Genomic DNA, 22,070 nt, shown 5'->3' with positions numbered 1-22,070 from the left:
ACGGGTCTATAAAATCTTGGGTTGGTTCTTGAAAGACTTTTTTTAGCTAAAGTATTGAACACAATTTATTGTTAAAACAGGACAATAACTGTTATGATTGACACTGTCATTACAAAGGCCATTTAACATGAAATATTTAATTGCAACCAAGCTAAAGACTAATACATTAACTAAAGACTGATATACTGCAACAATCTTCAGAAAATTTTTTTCTTCTACAGTTTTGTTAAGTTGTAAGCACAAAATTCCAATCTTTTTCTAAAAATCATGGAAGTGCCAGATATCTGGCACTCAAAATCATCTCATAACTATATTTATGACAATAACCTATTATTTAAAAATGTCAGTAATATAACTATTTACAAAGTTGCAAGGAAAACATTTTAAACTAGACTGCTTTAGAATTACCAATTCTTTCCTTTCTGGTCAGTTTCTGATGAATAAATGTCATCTGTATCCATATATACATAGAAAAAGATCTAATTCTCACTGAAGGTTAACAAAATAAGAAATATGAACTTGATTAAATGACAAATTAAGCCATATGTTGTCACAAAATGTGAACCACACTGAGAAATATAGGAATTCAATCTAGTTCCCAGACCTATAATATAACTGAGTCAAAATTTTTCAGAGTAATTACTGGATCAACAGAATCAACTTTCAAATATCACAGAATAAGGGAAACTTACCATTTTCCCCCAACATCACCATGATTTCAGAATCTGTAAACTCTCCAGCTACAATTGCTAACTCAAACTCTCCCATCTTTTTCTTCATTCCAGGATATTTATACATACACATCTTTTTAACTTCTTCTTCATTTGCTGTCTCAGCCACTTTAAAAACAAGTGATGCATCTCTGAATCTCAAGTTTTCTGTTGGAACGTAGCCATCCAAAAAAATGTTTATGCCTATTGGAAAGTTATTGAAATAGATTAACAAAGATCAATTAAAGACTAAACTTTTCCCACAGCAATAAATTATCATATAAAAACCAAACCCTAGGCTCTCTTGTGAGTAATCTATACATCATAGATTTAAATTTCTGTGGACTTTATAGCAAGCAGTGCAACAAGGTGTTTCATGTACCTAATACCAAGTTTAATTCATGCACACATACATGCTTATATATACAAACACACATACACAAAGTGTCAGGATATACTTAACAGGAGGCTTCCTGTGTGCTGTTTTCAGTCTTGAGTGAATTCTATGTTCCTTAACAGCACCTGAATACAGGTGCCAGAGCTTTTGGGGATAATAGAAATTCATGTATCTCATTCGTATGGAAATTCCATAGGGTGAACAGCAGCCATTTACAAGTCTCCTCCTTTCTGATATGTAAAGTTACTTTTACAACCCCCTCTCTAGAGAATAATTCTAGCCTCTGGCTTTCTAGATGACTTGTTAGATTTTTGATCCCTGTCTCTGCTAAAAAGGGCTATCTGGTAAGAGAGTATATATATGCCCACAATATGTTGAATAAACGCCTTTGTTCCATCAGAGCACTGGTCCCCGTGTCTTTCCTCATATTCTCTCTCTCTCTCGCTCCCTTTCAGGCTGCTTCCACGGAGCACAGGTGTCCACCGTGTCTACTTATTTGCCCAGGCTTTCAAGACCTCTTCAAGAGGGGACCCTGAGCCTATGTAGACAGTGCTAGCTCTTTGTCCTAGAGTTATATTGACATACTGTGTAAACTAGGGAATATCAGCCTCTTTTCTTCCTTCTTTTACATTCTTATCGGTCGACTCTGTACCCCCAAGTTCTGTTCCATTAAAGGACCACAACAACAAAGCACATCTTTTCATTATTATGTGATTTTTTTTTTTTTTTTATTATGTGATAGGTTCTGATGCCATTTCTTCTGTATTTTAAAATAATTGTAATTTTTCTTTAAAAAATGACAAGTAAAATGGAGTATTTTCACAGACTGATATAAAATGAAATAATAGTTATGAATTTAAGTTATAAGTATTCATTTTCATGTGAGATGTAACCATATGCTGAACTTATGACTTAACTGCATTTGTTTTCAGATTAGCTTTGCAGATTTTTAAGAACTTCATTGAACTTTTCCTAGCTTCATTGTGCAAACGCCATAATCTAAACAGATTTTAATAACCGAACAAAAACTAACATACTGGTACGTAGAAATCCCTCCATACTAAAGTTGTTAAGAACCACAATGGCAGATGCACAGAAATGGAAAAGCGAGTTATTTGGGAAACAATGAAAAGATCTGTTTTTGTGTTTACTATGTGTAACAGAAGAACAGTAGCTGAAGTTACAGAAGGTCTTGAAAGAAAGTCTAAGGATGTTATTCATTTCATTTGCAATTAAGAACCACATCTAGGCCTTCTCAGCCTAGAACACAGGTGCTCAATAAATATACACTGACAGAACAAATCAACAGATCCATGTATTCTGCCCAAATTAGCATTTTTAATCTTAAGCCATTTAAGAATTAAGAATTCACGTTAAGAATAATGTGAGGTTAAAAAATTAAAACCAAACATTAAATAAAAATATAAACTCAAAGGAACCTAAGTGACCATTTAGTCCAACTGCCCAATCCATTAGGTAAGAAAACAAAAGCTCAGACAAGTGACTTTGTGCAAAAAACATTAATAAATCAGCTTTATACACTCCAACTGCAATGTTTCTCTCTTTAATTTAAAAATGAGGTCAAGCTAAAATTCCTTTATAGTTCATAAAGAGCTTTTACATATAACATGTTAACTGAGGCATATTAAAGGAAAGCAGAAATTTTAAGTGCAGTTTGTTAGTTCAACAGTTTTAACGGATAGGGTACATTAAAACCTCACCAGGAACTATTTCTTAGCATATGCTTTAGACATGGCATCTAGAACTAGAATTATATAGTTACACAGAATTAGCAACCATGGGTCACAAAGAGTCGGACATGACTGAGCCACTTTCACTTTCAGGGCTTCCCTTGTGGCTCAGCTGGTAAAGAATCCACCTGCAATGTGGGAGACCGGGGTTTGATCCCTGGGTTGGGAAGATCTCTGGGAGAAGGGAGAGGCTACCCACTCCAGTATTCTGGCCTGGAGAATTCCTTGGACTGTGTATGTATAGTTCATCGGGTGGCAAAGAGGCGGACAGGACTGAGCGACTTTCACTTTTCTCTAACTAGAATTATGAAAAGTGACTGCCAGGTATCCATGTCATTATTATCAATATGATTCCAGAACTACTTAATACTTTAGGCAGAGAGTAGATACTCTAATATTAGTTGCTAACTGAGGAGAATAAAACAGTAATTGCTTCTGCTATCATCTCTCAATACTACTGGTAAGAAAACTGGGCAATCGCACAAGTTTTTTCTTAAAATATATTATCCCAATAGATGGATAGTATCTATCTCAAATATATAGGTAGATAAGGGATAGTAAGTCCTTCCCCACATCTTAAACTATTTATACCCTTTTTATAGCTTTAAAAAAAGAAAAGCCTGTCCAACTGAGGGAACTATAAGGCTATATGAATAATTATTCTTATAGAATATGGCAGTTTTTCAAGATACAGACTAAGGAGACCTTTCATGTGTTCTAGATTCTCAGTTTAAGGCATAGCTGGAGAGAGGAAACATAAAAAGTAAAAATAAGAGTGAGGAACAGTGAAGGAAAACAGGAAAGAAAGTAAAAGGAAGAAGGCATACCAGGTGGAGAGTGTACTGATTTTGTTTCAGGAGCCACTTAGTGGTAGGCTAGTTTTTACTTTTGCCTAACTTGCTTAGGTAGGGAAAACACATGGAAAAGAGAGACAGAGTCCCTCTTTCCTGCAAATAGTAGAAATAAGTGAAAATACACATACTGAGCTGTTGTATTAGAATTTTAGTCACTCACTAGACTATAGTATATTTAACTATTTAATTATACTTTTGGATAGCCTTAGTTCCACAAACTTAGGATACAGATTAAAGATAAATTTGAAACATGACAACAAGATGAGACTAAATGAATTTCAAGAGTTTTCCTACTGGTACTGGCCTGTCAAAGATAAAGCTGAAGATGACTAGTAGTACAGGGATGCTACAGAGGCCAAAATATAAAAGAACATTCTAGTATAGCAAATAAATAGCGAAAATGATAGAATATTTTTAGCCACAACAAAAACTTCTCCAAAAAGAAATAGGTTATGTTTAACAACTGGCATATATAACCTTATATATGTATATTCTATTGTGAGATTAAATTTCATAAGGCCAGAGTTTTGGATAAGTAATATGACAGCAACACTTTACTTAGTATCAACAATACATTTTCTAAGCATTAATGTGAAAGAGCATTGTGAAAAGTTTTTCTAGTTACCTTCTCTTACACTAAAAGGCATAGTGACCACACCATAGGCACTGGGTACGCCATATAAACAGCAGATGAAGTCAGAGAGATAGTCTAATACACTTAGATCATGTTCCACCACAATGATATATCTGAAAATCAATATAGATTTTTATTTAAAAATGTAATATAACATATAATTAAAATTATATTTAATTATAATTAAAACATTTACATAGCTTTAAAAAAACTATAGTGGAAATTTTAGGAAGACAAATACATTTGAAAAAAATTAACTGTAAAGACCACATTAAGCAAGTTATAAAACATTTTCCTGGAATAAGACTCTAATCAATGTTCATATTTCAAATTGTTTTCCTAAACTAAAAGGAAAAAGTTAACATGAAAGTTTATGAATATATGAAATAAATGTTTTGCTAACAAAAAAACATTTTTTACTAAATGTTTAACTAAAAATATTTAAAAGCATTTTTAAACTTTACAAAGCAGAAATAATTATATAATTATAATAGACCTAAACTGTTTACTGTGCTATTCAATTTATGTATTAAACCCTTCTATTTGTCCTATCCCACACTAGTTGCAATATAGTTGTAGTAGGGGATGCATAGAGAATATAACATAATCCTCAATCAGAGAACTTTCAATTTAGCTGCAGAGACTAGGAATTGATATGAAACAATACCAAAAAGACTATGTAGCAAAATGTTTTACAGGTGATAAAAACCTAACGAAAGTCAGGAAGGAAAGAGGTTAGTGTGGGTACTGGAGCACTTAATAAATGGGATGGAATAGGACATGGCTTTTTAATTAGTAAGGAAAAACGTACTCTAGTAGAAACTATCAGGCAAATAAATAATAGTCATAAAGCTTTTACGCAGTATTTCATTCCTATTCAACTCAGTTTAAGATTTTCAAAAAGCAATGACCTGCAGACATTAAATTCCAACTTAATTTATCAGCTTTCTGTACAAAAACCAGCCATATTTTTATTTTAATGAAATCATTTAATCATTTAATGAAATCATTACTCCCATAAAAACTGACTCAATTTGATTCACAATATATTGTTTAAATTGTCAAGCATGTCCAATTCATTGTTTTCTTTCTCTATCGAGATTCTAATTCAGGGTGTCATATTTCTATTTAATATTGCTATATGCTTTTAACAAATCTCATTTTTTTCTTCAGGTTCCCGGATAAGGCTCTTAGTTCCAAATGAAACGAATTTAACATCCTTAGACCTTCTTTAAAGATGTTCCAAAACTATAGCTACTACAAATATTCAATTTATAAAGTTACACTCTGATAAATCCATCATACTTAACCTAATCTAACAAACACTATACTTAGCATAGCCTACCTGAAATGTGTTCAGAACACTTATATAATGCCTATTTTAAAATAAAGTGTTGAATATCTCATGTAATGTGTTGAATACTATACTGAAAGTGAGAAGCAGAATCGTTGTTAAGGGTACCAGCTGTTTGTCCTCTAAACACGTGGCTGACTGAAAGCTGTGGCTTGCTGCTGTTGCTCACCATCACCAGACCAAGAAAACACCAAAATCTGAAGTACAGTTCTACTGAATATGTGCTTTCACAACATTGTAAAGTCAAAAAATCTTGAGTTGAACCACAGTATCTGTACATTCTTTTATTATATTTGTATATAGGATATACTGAAAAATGGATCTTTGTTTCCTGAATAATCCACTCTTCTGTGTATCTAAGTGCTAGTCTATGATCGAAATGGTCTCCTGCCTAAAATCCTGATCTGTTCAAGTCCTATGTAACTCTTTAAGAGCCAATACTTATCCTGCCTCGGTATCTTTACTGGCAATGTTCCATTATTTGGAATAACTCTCTGCTTTTTCACCATTGAAATCTTCAAGGCCTGGTATATGGCAGCACAGTTTTATCTAGTGGTTTTTAATGTGCTTTTGAAAAGAAAAAAATAATAAGTCACACCTCCTGCTTTTCCTACTTTCATATGAAGCTTATGCAGAAGTCCAAAATGTTATTAGAAAAGATTTAGAAGATTCACTGTATTTTCTGAGGGTTTGGAACAATAATCTACAGCATAATGAGAAATCTATGCTGTGAAAATTTATACCCTACGCTTAATTTTGGGTTATCTGTTGGATTTTAATCTTCCTCTTGCATTATTGTTCCTCTCACTAATCCATCCTCTATCTCTTGTTGTTTCCTGGAGGATATGATCTTCAAAATCTTTTTACAGCATTAAAGGCTGAATGGGTGCCTTGATACATCACAGAATTTCAGAATGCAGACATACTTCCTGAAACTTTTTATTATCAAGTCTATCACTACAAAGATACTATTTTGACCCTATGCCTATAAAATCAAGACCCAGCACAACTGAGAAAACGTCTTAACAATCATTTTCTTCACTTTGTCAATCTAATCTGTTTCGGTATGTTATCCCTTTTACCACTATGTACTGCCCTTTCATAACGTAGAACGTAGTAACTTGACTGACTACATGTCACCTGGTTGTAAATTATTATCCTTTTATTTCTCTGCTTATGTATTCTTTAATTTACCAGATCCTAAGGTCCCTGAATATTGGGACCGCATTTTATACTCTTACATTCCCCAAAGGGGCTTCTGCCCTAGTGGCACAGTGGTAAAGAACCTAACTGCCAATGCAGGAAGCTGTGGATTCAATCCTTGGGTCAGGAATATCTCCTGGAGAAGGAAATGGTACCCTACCCCAGTATTCTTGCCTGGGAAACCCCACAGACAGCAGTACAGTCCATGGGGTCGCAAAGAGTTGGACATGACTTGGTAACTAAACAACAGCAACGATTTCCCAAAGAGCCTATCATAATGCCCTGGCCTATGCATGGAGTGAAAATTATGGTCACCATTTACCTCAACTAAGGCTGTCTCTTTATTACTGAGATTCTAAGTTTTACTTCAAAGTATGTACAGGAATCATTTGTTCCTTGAATCTAAGGAGTCAAGTTTTTCAATTCTGGAAAATACTCGGCCGTTATCTTTTCACAGTTTTATTTTTCAGACGCCTATTAAGACACATGCAATCATCTTCTCATTCTGTTCCCTATCTCATTCCATTCTCCATGTCCTTGAATCTCCCTCCTGTTTTCCCATCTCATTCTCTGTTGCACTCTGGTAGCTTGCTCAGGTCAACTTTTCAAGTCTCTGACGCTCTTCTGTGGTCCCTAACCTGTCTAATCTGTCCAGTGAGTTTTCAATGTCATGACTGTATTTTTAATTTCTAGATTTGTTTGGGTTTTTTAAACATTTACCTGTGACTTTTTTTGTAGTATTATATTCTTAGACCTTTAGAGAATTATCTTAACTACTACTTTATAGTCTCTTTGAGAATGTCACTTTTAGTTCCTGAAGATACAAATCCTGCTGCTTGTTGTGTTTACTGACTCACTTGTACAGTTTCCTTCTATCATTCATAACCCTGGGTTTAAAGCTCTTGGTCTTTACCTGTAGAAATCCTTTGTGACCAGGGTTGAGAGCATATGCCTCTAGACTGTTTTTGTATTTGTGTCATCTACGTACCACAGAACTGAAGATTCCAGGGTTCTCTTTATGTTACTTAGCATGGAGGGTTTTTAGACATCCCAGATTACATAAAATTTCAATTCCATATCCATGTGAGCTGCCAGTCCATAAACAGATCTGAAGGGTAACCATCCCTCCATTCCCAAGGCTCTCACTGAGTGACAGGAGTATGTCTCCTTGACATCCTCATGTGTTTCCTCTTTTGCTGAGAAAGCAGTTGTTTGAGAGTCCTGGCATTTTGTGTGATAATTCAAAAGAATGCCCTGCTACCTGACCACAAATGGTTGTTAAAGCTCAAGACTTATTACAGAGACAAGCACAACCCTTCAGGAAAGCCATCCTTGTTTCTCCCCTGTAATTTATAGTTCTCTCCTTGCTTTTTGATCCCCAGGGATTTCTCTTATGAAAGAAGTTATGAAATCAACTACTAAAGAGAGGAACAGAAAATGCTATGCAGGAAAAACACCGTGTTCTGGTCATAGTCGTGCCATATCATAAATTTGAAACCTAGAAATAACTAATTTTTCTGACCTTAAACTTCTTCATCTGCAATATGGGAATACCACCTAAAGATTCTAACTTATAAGATTAATGAGGCTCAGATGAGATAATGGATATAAAAACTCTGCAAACTACAACAGCATCCTACAAATACACGATGTTATGACTACTTAAGTTTTTAAGAATTCTTTTGTGCTCAGTAAAGACCTGGGACAATTGGAATTTCTCCGTTCTTAATGATGTGTATAAGTGACATATTCATTTGAGGATCTGACAAAAGTTAAGGATTTGCTTCCTAGAAATCCATAAATACGTGCCAAAAATTTGCCTATCACTACAGAGTATTCTTAGGCTCCCTGGAAACAGGTATGGTAGTAAATGCATCTTGCATTAAGAATTTCTGTTCTAGACAGAGGAAGGTTAAGTTCAAGTGATAGCTCCAAAAACCAAGATGGGATATATGCACATGTATATGACACTGATGGTCCTGGTGTTGCATCTTTAGAAATCTGTAAAACTTTTCAAACAGAACAGCATAGGCATATGCCAAATCTTACTTACCTGTCTGGATTTATTAGAGATCGTATAGTAATAGCAGCCTTTAAACGCTGCTTGACATCTAGGTAACTAGAAGGTTCATCAAACATGAAACTATGGAAAAGAAAAGCAAACATAATATGAAAGGCAAGTATGATAATAATTCTATCTTGCATGTTAAAGCACTGAAATATTTCTGATTTAACAACAACAAAAATCCCCTTTTAATAATGAGGAGCCCATCCCATAACGGTAAAAATTTCTGTATTCTGTTCAGAAGTAGAAGGAAGAAATTACAAAAAGCAGGACAGCACATCAAGTCTGGGGAGAGACTCGCAGGTTATCTCCTCATGAAAACTATTCTGATATATTCCAAAGTAATTCAGAGTGCTTCTCTTATAATTGGCTGAAGTCAGTTGCACTAAAGCGAACAGTTTTTGGAAAGGAGGGCCCCACACAGAATTATAGAATACTTTACGGAGAAAAACTAGCCTGCATTGGATGCTAGAGTAGAAGTGTGGAAAAAGATGAGAGCAAAAAATATCTGGGAAAAGAGAGGCATTAAAAGGTAGGAAGGAAACTCGCCTTTACATTTGTCTCTCACATGGCACACTACCTTGATTTAGGATAACCTCAAAGACCTCATGTTCCACTTGAACTATTAAAAACCTTGCCAGCCTGGCTGGAGAGCTTACATCTTAAAAAAATAATAATCTTCCTATGTATAAAGAGAGTTTACAAAATAACTGACTTTATATTAAAAGCTCTAGAATTCATAAGTTGTGAAGTTTTTACCCCTGATGGAATAACAGGGGAATGGGCAATGGATGCACAACTGCTTCAAAATCTGAACTCAAAAGTTAAGACATTCACTACTCCTTCTATTATTAACAATTTATCCAAAACACTGCTCTTTTAGCAGCATTATAAATAAAAACTCTAAGGATAAGATTTACAAGAATATAAAGTAACCTACATATCAGCTTTCTGTATGCAAACGACAGCACAGGCAAATCTCTGCAACTCTCCTCCTGAAAGATCTTCAACATTGCGTTCTTTCAGATGGGTTAAATCTATAAGAGGAATTGTCTTTAATGTTATTCTATTTTACCTCTTCAGGGTAAAATGTGCATTGCAAATCATCCTGCATTTGAATATTTCAGTTGAAAGTATGACAATTACTAGAGATTTTCCATTTCAGTAATCCATATAAAGATCAACTGTTATGAGTTAAGTTCATGGCCTATTAAAACAGATACACAAAATAAACACTTACCAAGCTGTTGACATACAATTGCTTGTGTCTTTGTTTCATCTTTTCGGTCCAAAATAGACCCCACTGTCCCCTGTCATAATATATCAGTAACAGTTACTATTATTTTCCTTCAAAACTAATCCCTTCAATATTAAGAAGAGTCACAAAGTAAAACAAGTTTACTTTGATTTATCTTTCATATGTCCACCAATATTTGTAATACCCACTATACATCTCCTAAAAAGCAACTGACCTTTGCAGCCTTGGGAATCTGGTCTACGTACTGAGGTTTGATAATGGCTTTTAGGTCATCTTCAAGAATCTTGGTAAAGTAATTTTGCAATTCAGATCCACGGAAATAAGTCAGAATTTCTTGCCAATCAGGTGGATCCTAGAAATGTATGTATAGTTATCTGAATTGAGTATTACAATTTCAAAGAGGATAAATGTTATACAAAATAGAATATATATCCAAATAGAATACTTTTGCTTCTAACATACTAATAATACCAGAGGTGGATTTTTTTTCAAATCAAGGAACACCAATTCATAACAGTTTACAAAATCTCAGAATTATCAATTAAGTAGCATTAACACATTTTTAACTAAAAAGGAGTTTCATTTATAGTTTCTCGGCATTAATTACACAAATAATCTTGAAAATAAGAACATTAAAAAACAAAATCACACATACTCTCTCCTTCACAGCCTCATAAAACTGACCCAAGATACTCATTTTTATAAGGTGGTAATACATACATCATACTTCCCAAGGTTTGGCTTTTGCTTTCCTGCTAAAATTTTTAAAGCAGTTGACTTTCCAATACCATTAGTTCCAACTAATCCCAAAACTTCACCCGGACGAGGAATAGGCAACCTGTCACAAGTGTACAAAAATAATGAAACAACTCAGACTTAGGTAGGAAAAGCTACGTAACACCAGAACGATGCCTTCCGGTGCACTTGCACGCCACACACATTCATCAATAAGCCAGAAGAGAAATGTGCCAGATGTTATTGGCTATTAGGGAAAACAAAACCGCAGCCAAGATTAACTTCAACTGTTAATTGTTAGAAATGCATCCATGACCAATATTACTCCAAATTTTATTTATTCAACTTTCACTCAAAGTCTAAAGTAACAATTTTTCTTTACATATAAGGCTCAGTTTTAATGTACAATAAAATGCTTTGGTACAAAACTGCAGAGCAGGTGCAACCTCACAGTCTCTTTCCTTCTTTCTTTCCTTTGGCCTGCCATTTACTTACAAGGAGAGAAATGCCACATCAACCAGAAATATTCCACTTCATACTCCCTGCTGCAGTAGGGCCCCTTAAAGCTGGCAGGTTGAGAAATACCTTTTTATTAGTTAAATCTAGACTCCCAGATTCAAAATATTGTGTTCAGCAGATTAAAAACCTCAAAGAATGCCTGTCAATAACAGTATATGTTGAAGCTCAGACTAATACTCTCTGTAATCATGAGATTGATAGATAAATAAAATCAACACAAGGTCCCTTAAAAATTATTTTGGGGAGAAGGACATTATAACAACAATGATTCTCACCCCAGCTGTATACTAGAATCACCTGGGAGCTTTTTAACTTACTAACGTCCAGACTATACATCCAGAGATAAGATGTAATTCTACTGGGTTGAAATTACCTGGGCCTGAGTACTTTTAAAAAGATCCTCAGGTAATTTTAATGTCAGCCTGAATGAACCACTGACATATACAGTGCTATTCTGCATGATGTTATAATATTGTATTTTGCTTTAGTGGATGCAGAAGTTATTACCACTTTTTCTCCATTTTTGTATTCCTCTGAAAATTTCAAATGTATTTTACTCTTGACTGAAGTAAAGAACAATGTTGACTTGGAAATATACCTGTGAAGTTTGAAGGCATTGGCACAATATCGGTGTGTTGTCTCTTTTTCCAAGTTGCTTGGTAAGTTGACAATTGATAAGGCGCCAAAGGGACATTTCTGTTATTTAAAATAAAGAATTAAGTTCCTGTTAATTTTTAGAAATATATGCATGATTAAAATGAACAGATTGAGAAGTTTTTATAATTAATTTTCCAAATGTGGGAGTTTCACACAGATGTTAAGTACTGTTTCACTTCCTTTCCTTAAAAAAGTTAAGTTCCTTGAAGGCAAGAATTGTATCTAATAAATTTGTATTCCCCTTAGTAACTGGCAAAATCCTGGAGATTTAATCTGTTAACACTTAGTGAAAAACCTTATAGACCTGGAGATAGATTTTTGCATTTTTAAAAAAATATTATTAGGTAAAAGTAGGTTAAGAGCAAGATAAAACTTGATTATCCAGCATAGCTCAGCCAGTAACACTTCTATCTGCAATGCTGGAGACCTGGGTTCAATTCCTGGGTCGGGAAGTTCCCCTGGAGAAGGAAATGGCAACCCACTCCAGTATTCTTGCCTGGAGAATCCCATGGACAGAGGAGCCTGGTGGGTTACAGCTCATGGGATCACAAGAGTCGGACCCGACTCCGTGCTCTTTCTTTTCTTTCTATTGAGTGTACAATTTCATATACAGTCAATGAGAAATGTCTTCCCTTCATTTCCTTCTTCCTGTCTTCTGTATGCTTCCTTTTCAACTTTGTAAAGTCCTTTAAGGTCATGGTTTGCATCTTTCTTGGTCTATTTACATCTCAACAGCTAGCATAGTATCTGCACAGAGTAAGGACTAATGTCTTCCCATTGTGATTTTTAACCATCCCACAAGAAAAAGGTATTCATATTCCAAGTGAGTAAATTCACATTAAAAAAAACATTTATTCATAGAAAAACTTATTGAAATGGTGATTGTCAATCAGATAAATGCCCAAGGAACAAGAATGGCAAAAACTGGAAGGTGATCTAAGAGTGGTAATGTGGCTAGAAAAATTCCTCACAAGTACAGATAAAACTAAAAGGGTACAAGCAAAGTGTATAAATGCAGATTAGAAATCTGTTTGGGAGAACTGTTCAATGAGCTTAGGGAACTAATTAAAAAGTCTATATACAAAGATTTCAGTGAATCCCCATTTTATAAGTTATAAGAACACAGAAGTTCAAAAAACAAAATTCTTATTTTCAAGCAAAATAATCAACCTCTAACAAAAATTATTAATTCTTTACACGAGATTTTTTTTTTTTTTACAAATGGAGTCACTGCCATTTACAGAATTCTCTATTATTCCATCAATGTACATAAAATGCTTATAGGCTGCAAGTAATTTAAACTTCTCTTAATCTTCAAAGAAAAAATATCCATGTTGTTCATATACATGCTGCATAACAAGTACCCTAAGTGTTCAGGGAGTATACACTACCCTTCTTCCCAAAGAGATTCATTACATCAGTATCTTTTCTGCCATGGAGTAAACACCCAAATTCTGGAATCTCAATATTCTACAGTAGCCAAGAAAGAAAATAAAATTGAACATAGTGTTCAAAATAAGATTTCCAGCACCCACAACATTGGCAGGCAAAAAATATTTGCTGGAAGAAATGTCTCCTGCTTATACTATCTAAAGAAGAAAAAACGCTTTCAGGTACCAAGCTTGGTACTTCTGGATACTTAACTGAAAATTCAGAAACCAACGTAAAATATACTTGAGCCTAATTAGAAAAAATAATAGCTGGTACCCATATTCTAGGAAAGATCCTTTCTAAAATATATTATGTGCAAATAAAAAATACCTAATTTAAGAACTTCATACTCTGGCTCCTAAATATCTTTTAAGAACCAAAGTTGGAAATCCATCACTCTGGAAAAAAAAGTCCTAATCAAACTATTCAATATGACAAAAACTGAAGTATTTTGAAAAATTACAATATTGGGATAAATTCGACAATAAAAGAATACAGCAAAAGCAGCACTTCAGGATTACGTTTAATTAAGGATAGTTTTTGGCTGTGTCCATTTTTATTTAAAAGTGTGAATTTAAAATTAAACAGACTTGAAAAAAATAATATATAATATGACTCATTTTTTGTATGTATATTTTCAAAAAGTTCTGGTAAAGATTTGGAGAATGTTCTTCTCATAAGAGGATGAAAAAGAGAAATTAATTTTGGTTGGAAATGGCTTTACAAAATTGCATACAGCAAGGATAACTTTAATTATTATTTTTTTAAAGGATAACTTTTAAATGGGGTGGTTTAATTAATTGAAAATGCAGTAGTATTACTGGTATAAGAAAAAAACACTTTTCTAAATTTGTATTCTTTTTTCACTGTTTTATACTTAGCTTTTTAAAAACAGTTATAATGTATTCAGAATTTTTAGATTTCATTTTTAGGTTACAATTTAATACAATAAATAACATCACTTACTTTAATACAAATACCACAGCCAATACACAGAGTTTCAGAAATCCAGGCTATTTTACTCTGGGGGGTAACCTCTATGCATAGTTTTCCTGCAAAGGAAAAGAGAGAGTTAAGTCATTTCTTCGTCTAACTTTTTGACAACACTGTTATTTCAGCAATTTTGGCTCCAAATTTCCATACAGAATCAAATTTTCAAAGACCACAAAAAGAAATACATTTGAGATAACATCTTAAGTCAATGCTTTGTATGGATAGACTGCTGAACTTATTTACTTATATGAATATTTGTCATGCAGGACAGAGGTGACTAATATGCTTATTTTAATTTACTACAAGATGATGATGCTGGTTAAAGTATTTGTTGTCACTGGGTCACTAAGTCATTTCCAACTCTTTGTGACCTCATGGACGGTAGCCCTCCAGGCTCCATCCATAGAGTTTTCCAGGCAAGAATACTGGAATGGATTGCCATTTCTTTCTTTTTTTTTTAAAATATTTACTTATTTTTTATTTGGCTGTGCTGGATCTTAGCTGTGGCATGTGGGATCTAGTTCCTTGACCAGGGTTTGAACCATGGCCCCCTGCATTGGGAGCATGTAGTCTTAGCCACTGGACCACCAGGGAAGTCCCGGGGGTTGCTATTTCTGATTCTAAAAGTTGACTAACTTGAATATTTAATCCACAAAATATGCCTTGACAATGGCAATGTACCCTGACAGGAGAATGAAATACATTAGCTAGATCAGGAAAGCTCCCCAAAGACGGGCATCTAATACACAGACTAAATTTAGCATTAAGAATACCAATAATGGCATTTCTGAACAGCACGGTAGACTGTAAGACATGACATCTACAGTTTCTTTTAAGATTTAGTAAGCTTATTTCTCACTAGTATATTTAAAGTAACAATTATTTAGCATAGCCTTTAAAGACTACCAATTCAATTCCAAATTTTTGAGAATTTATTTAATCTTGAAAATGCAGCAAAAGCTCATGAATAGTCTTTCATATTAAGCTGTTTTTAAAAAGGAGAATATTATCAAACACAAACATCTTGGTAGTTCTTTCTTCATGACTTAAAGTAACTACAGGATTTTGTAGAACTGTAGGACTCACTAATTTGAACACTGCTTTGATTTTACAGTCAATGAACTTAAACAATACGTGAACTGTGAACTTCCAGATGTTCAAGCTGGTTTTAGAAAAGGCAGAGGAACCAGAGATCAAATTGCCAACATCCGCTCAATCATCGAAAAAGCAAGAGAATTCCAGAAAAACATCTATTTCTGCTTTATTGACTATGCCAAAGCCTTTGACTGTGTGGATCACAATAAACTGTGGAAAATTCTGAAAGAGATGGGAATACCAGACCACCTAACCTGCCTCTTGAGAAACCTGTATGCAGGTCAGGAAGCAACACTTAGAACTGGAAATGGAACAACAGACTGATTCCAAACAGGAAAAGGAGTACGTCAAGGCTGTATATTGTCACCCTGCTTATTTAACTTATATGCAGAGTACATCATGAGAAACGCTGGGCTGGAAGAAGCACAAGCTGGAATCAAGATTGCTGGGAGAAATATCAATAATCTCAGGTATGCAGATGATACCACCCTTATGGCAGAAAGTGAAGAACTAAAGAGCCTCTTGATGAAAGTGAAAGAGGAGTGAAAAGGTTGGCTTAAAGCTCAACATTCAGAAAACTAAGATCATGGCATCTGTTCCCATCACTTCATGGCAAATAGATGGGGAAAGTGGCTGACTTTATTTTTTGGGGCTCCAAAATCACTACAGATGGTGACTGCAGCCATGAAATTAATAGACGCTTACTCTTTGGAAAGAAAGTCACAACCAACCTAGACAGCATATTAAAAAGCAGAGACATTACTTTGTCAACAAAGGTCCGTCTAGTCAAGGCTATGGTTTTTCCAGTAGTCACGTGTGGATGTGAGAGTTGGACTATAAAGAAAGCTGAGCGCTGAAGAATTGATGCTTTTGAACTGTGGTGTTGGAGAAGACTCTTGAGAGTCCCTTGGACTGCAAGGAGATCCAACCAGTCCATCATAAAGGAGATCAGTCCTGAGTGTTCATTGGAAGGACTGATGTTGAAGCTGAACTCCAATACTTTGGCCACCTGATGCAAAGGGCTGACTCATTTGAAAAGACCCTGATGCTGAGAAAGATTGAGGGCAGGAGGAAAAGGGGACGACAGAGGATGAGATGGCTGGATGGCATCACCGACTCCATGGACATGAGTTAGGTAGACTCTGGGAGTTGGTGATGGATTGGAGGCCTGGTGTGCTGTGGTTCATGGGGTCGCAAAGAGTCAGACACGACTGAGTGACTGAACTGAACTGAAATGAACTTAAACAGTATCATTTAGTCACAAAGCATTAAAAGAAATTTAGAATAAAATCTAGTCTTATTTTTACATTTTAAAGAAACCAATGGGGTGGAAAGTGTACACTAAAGCCTAGAGAACCATGAAGACAATGTATTCTTTTAAAACTTTCTCTTATCCTTAAATGATCCACAGAACGGCTTACCCATTCGAACCACAGGGCAACTCTTCTTGCACTCCTGCCGACATTTCTTAGGCTTACATTTGTCATGGTTGACAATAGCAATTCTTGTTAATTTATCCGCCATGATTCTAAGGAAGTAAGAATATCCAGTTCCTCTATTAAAGAAAAGATTAACAAAATTATGGCATAGTCAATGCAGTTTATTAAGAGAAGTAAGTCACAGGCATAAAAAGTTCAAGAGGAAGAGATATCACTATATTCAGATATTAATACCTGGAACTAATTAAAAAAAAACTAGTGAAAGCAATAAAATAACTTGACATGACTGGAAAAACAAAATTTTACTTATATACCTTTAATCAGAAAATTTATATGCGGAAGGAAAAAAATACTACTTTCAACAGTACATACCCGTGTGATGAAACTCAAAATTCCCACTGAAAGACACAACAGAACTGAACAAATAGAATGATATGCTGTCTCAGTTTTCACAAAATAGTCAATATCATAGTTTTCGATCTTCCCTGAATTTATACATTTAATTCAATCTCAAAGGGAAAAAACTGAATCTGACAAATCAAATATTAAGCTCTTATGCAAAAAGTAGTAATAGCCAGGAAAATGAGAAAAAGAGTAAGGGGTCAGGGGAACTTATACTTGACATATGGAAAAAATTGATATAAGGCCTAAGTAATTAATGCTGATACCAGTGGATGAATACAGACCAATAAAACAGAACAGAAAGACTTGACATGAAACATACGTATGATAAAGATGTTTACTTCCTCCCTCAAACTAATCATCATTTCATGTTTGACTATGACACTACTGATGGAAATGGCAATTATTAAGGGTTTAACCATTATGTTGGTCAACTGGGAAAAAAAAGTAAAAACTGCTTTCCCTGGGAACTGAAAATATGGTCAAGAGGAATTTTATGTTAACTGCACTGATATGAAAAGGAGACCAGGGACTTCCCTGGAGGTCCAGAGGTTAGGATTTTGCCTTCCAACGTAAGGGGGTAAGGGCCGATTCTTGGCAGGAGAGGTAAGATTCCACACGCCTTGCAGCCAAAAAACCAAAACATAAGACAGAAGCAATACTGTAACAAATTCAATAAAGACTTTAAAAATGATCCCTCCCCCAACACACACACACACACATAAGAGTCCAAGTAACCAAGTAAACTATAGGTATATAATTTTGGAGCGTTTCAAGTCTTGATATTTAACAGCACCATAAATTACAGAGCTGAGGTCAAAGTTAACTTAATCTTCTATATACTGGGCTTAGTGATAGAAATTAATTTTCTTAGAATGTGATCAAAGTAATTCCAAAAAGTGCCTTACTACTCCAGTTTGTTCCAATATGTAATGAAAGAACCTCAAGCCAAAAGATTATTGATCAACAAAGACATTCTGGGGGCTTTTTCTATCATGACTACGAACGTCCATCTGGATTTTTCTTGACCAAAAGCTTCCTCTTATATTACTCTCCAGTCTTTTGCACATCCCTTCGATATCATTAGGCTTGGAGGGAACTAAGAGATGTTGCTCTTAGTGCTGCTCCCAGACAATTATTATCTCTCCCTTCTCATTAAAGACAGTCAGCTTTTGCTTCTTAGGTCATCCATCTACTTTAGTCATTTCCAACCATCATATCAGTCCCTCCCATCCTTTGAAGACTCCAGCCCTTGGCTAATGTTCACTCTTTAACAACTCTTGTCATAATACTTGGTGATTTCAATATGTTTATAGATGATCCTTCTATTAATAGCCTGTCCTCTCAGTTTATTAATTACTTTCCTCTACTGAGCTTGTCTTTTACCCTACCCTAGCCCTTCTTCCTTTGGCCAAATCCTTTACCTTGTCATTTTGAATAACTACATTTTTCTATAACTGATCTTTCAAATAACCCATTCTCCAACCACCATTTCTATCTTTTCACTTCACCACTCACATACACAACAATCCAACAACTCTTTGAACTCCCCTCATTCCTCAGACCTGTAACTGTCTCTGCTGCTGCTGCTGCTAAGTCATGTCAGTCGTGTCGGACTCTGTGCGACCCCATAGACGGCAGCCCACCAGGCTCCCCTGTCCCTGGGATTCTCCAGGCAAGAGTACTGGAGTGGGTTGCCATTTCCTTCTCCGATGCATGAAAGTGAAAAGTGAAAGTGAAGTCGATCAGTCGTGTCTGACTCTTCGCAACCCCATGGAATGCAGCCTACCAGGCTCCTCCGTCCATAAGATTCTCCAGGCAAGAGTACTGGAGTGGGTTGCCATTGCCTTCTCCGGTAACTGTCTCTAGATTCTATCAAATTTCCACTGTCCTTCATCCCTTTGTATCTTCGATGTCTTCTGTAACCACCTCAAATTGTCAGTCACTTACACCCTTATCTATAACTCTGGTTAAATTCAACTCTTTATCTGCACACAGATAGCAAGAGAAAAAACAAAGCCATGCTGACTAGTATCATCTCAAGTGAACCTTTATGTCAATTAGCCATCACACTATTTGTATTTCCATAGCTAAGTCCCTTTGCAAACTAATATCCATCCGCCAAGGAGAAGGTTACAACAATTTTTTCCTGTCTTTAACATCATCAATTATTCAGTCTTTCCACCAGCTTATTCTCAGCAGTCAAACACTTCATTATCTGACCCCAACCTCCTCCACTGCTTCATTTCTCCACCTTTTCATAGCAGGACTATGTAAAAGCACAAGCTGGAATCAAGACTGCCAGGAGAAATATCAATAACCTCAGACGTAAAAGAGCTGCCTACAGTCAGTGTTTCAAATTTCTCTAGGTATTTTCTCTGGAATCCATTGCAGACATTAGTGTCCATCATTTCATGAAAACAGCTTGTCAGGTCATCACTGTTTTTTACATGGCTAAAGCAAATGGTTGCCAGTATTTGCTTCAGGGTCTTAGCATTTTCTGCTCCCTTTGTGGGTAATGCTACTTCCACTAGTGAGTCACATGGCTCACTCCTTCAAGTCTTTAATGTTTATTCTCAGTGAGTCTTCTCTAGCTATAAAACTGCCTTGTTTTATTCTTCTTCTTAGCTCTTTCTACTATATTACATAGTATATATTTCATATACATGTACGTATACGGTATATATAGGGTTTCCCTCATAGCTCAGTTGCTAAAGAAACTGCCTGCATTGCAGGAGACCTCGGTTTGATTCCTGGGTCGGGAAGATTCACTGGAGAAGGGATAGGCTACCCTCTCCAGTATTCTTGGGCTTCCCTTGTGGCTTGGCTGGTAAAGAATCCACCTGCAATGTGGAAGACCTGGGTTAGATCCGTGAGTTGGGAAGATCCCCTGGAAAAGGGAAAGGCTACCCACCCCAGTATTCTGACCTAGAGAATTCCGCTTCTATAGTCCATCGGGTTGCAAGGAGTCTGACGTGACAATTTACTCGGTGTGTATACGCATTTATGTATCCTCTCTCTACACACACAGACAATATTTTTCCCTCTCCTACTACAAAGTACTCCATCATGAGTGCAGGAATTTTTGTTTGTTTATTCCAGTGGCTGGACCAGTGTCTACCACACTGTAGGAACGCAAACATTTCTACTGAATGAAATGAGAAAATGAATTTAAATATAGTAAATAATTTTCCTACAGGTTATAACAACTTTAGGAGTCTTTGCAAGTTACCAATATATTATAGTGACAGTTAAACACTAAAGTATATTATTTTCAAAAATCACTCAAAATGAGACTAACATTGTATGTAACAGAGTTACACTAATGGATAGGTTCACTTTACCTCTTTATAACCTTTAGAAACTCATCTAAAGATCAGCATAAGAAAATAAGTGACTTAAGAACTGCTACCAAAAAAGCTATCATTCTAGAAGAGACAATTTCCAAGAGACTGAAGACTCTTCAGCTATTAAAAATAATAAAACTAGAGATCATACAAATTATGGTGAATCAGCATGATGAATTCCCCTGCAGGGGATAAATCTTCATTGATTTATCAGTGAAACTGTTTACAATAAGGTTTATTTCTGCCAAACTACTAAATTGTTTCAACTGCTATTTCAAACCATTTAAAAACCAAGTGACTGTAAGAGATGATTTTTATAAAATAAAACATACTAGAGATGGTTAATAAGCTGATTTATATTTAAAAATGATAAATTATAATGCAGTTAAGAAAAATGAATACAGATTCTTTGTAGAACTGTTAATTAACACAGCAAAGTGTAGACACTATTGTTAATTAAATTTCTATGTCAGTTTCAAGAATTGGGAAGAAGGATCCCCTCCTTTCTTTTTCAGCGAGAAAGATACAGTATAGGAAAGTTTGGAGGGGAAGACTGTAGTTACAGACTCCTAGGAACAAACAAGGATCTGAAGCTATCTCAAATCTGAAAACAAACTGATGAAAACAGGTACTTAAACAATGACCTCTATCATCCTTCCAGCTGAGAGGAAAAAAGGAAGTGAGACATTTATAGAAAGTATTTGTAGTCTAAAGAAAGAAACTTAAGTCGCTCAGTCTTGTCAGACTCTTTGCGACCCCACGGGCTGTAGTCTACCAGGCTCCTCCATCCATGGGATTTCCCAGGCAAGGGTACTAGAGTGGGTTGCCATTTCCTTCTCCAGGGGATCTTCCTGACCCAGGGATCGAATCAGCCACTTTACCCTCTGAGCCACCAGGGAAGCAAAGTCTTAACCACTGGACCACCAAAGAAGTCTCAGGAGTTTCCCTGATAATTCAGTTGGTAAAGGATCCACCTGCAATGCAGGAGACCCTGGTTCAATTCCTGGGTTGGGAAGATCCGCTGGAGAAGGGAAAAAGCTACCCTCTCTAGTAATCTGGCCTCAAGAACCAGTCCATGGGATCGCAAAGAGTCGGACAGGACTGAGCGACTTTTCACTTTGTAGTCTAAAACCAAAATTATTTTAACACCCTGTGAAAGCATTAACGAATGATGCTTATGTCATGTGAAATATTCTAAAATTCTATGCTATTGCAGGTTATTAAAT

At 35.5% G+C, this 22,070-nt stretch overlaps 1 protein-coding gene across 5 annotated transcripts in view; it reads right to left on the bottom strand.

The window, feature by feature from the left end:
• Nucleotides 1-22,070, bottom strand: part of ABCE1 (ATP binding cassette subfamily E member 1) — a 30,479-nt gene that overhangs the window by 7,033 nt on the left and 1,376 nt on the right. For 2 of the 5 annotated variants that reach the window (XM_081544201.1, XM_081544202.1), the window contains exons 2-11: nt 17,078-17,211; nt 14,535-14,620; nt 12,079-12,176; nt 10,947-11,064; nt 10,441-10,578; nt 10,209-10,278; nt 9,909-10,005; nt 8,957-9,046; nt 4,338-4,459; nt 693-914 (exon numbers count right to left, since the gene is read on the bottom strand). In XM_081544201.1, coding sequence (XP_081400327.1) covers nt 693-914; nt 4,338-4,459; nt 8,957-9,046; nt 9,909-10,005; nt 10,209-10,278; nt 10,441-10,578; nt 10,947-11,064; nt 12,079-12,176; nt 14,535-14,620; nt 17,078-17,180 — 1,144 coding nt within the window. In that variant the 5' untranslated portion in view covers nt 17,181-17,211. Of the gene's footprint in view, nt 1-692; nt 915-4,337; nt 4,460-8,956; nt 9,047-9,908; nt 10,006-10,208; nt 10,279-10,440; nt 10,579-10,946; nt 11,065-12,078; nt 12,177-14,534; nt 14,621-14,804; nt 14,909-17,077; nt 17,212-22,070 lie in introns of those variants that run through there. The other 3 variants (XM_081544203.1, XM_081544204.1, XM_081544205.1) reach the window with 2 other exon arrangements.

This window comes from Giraffa tippelskirchi, chromosome 11, assembly GCF_054371585.1.
Source record: "Giraffa tippelskirchi isolate mGirTip1 chromosome 11, T2T-mGirTip1v1.2.pri, whole genome shotgun sequence".
Taxonomy (NCBI): domain Eukaryota; kingdom Metazoa; phylum Chordata; class Mammalia; order Artiodactyla; family Giraffidae; genus Giraffa; species Giraffa tippelskirchi.
Note: the sequence above shows the minus strand (reverse complement) of the source record. Positions and strands in the feature narration are given on the sequence as shown.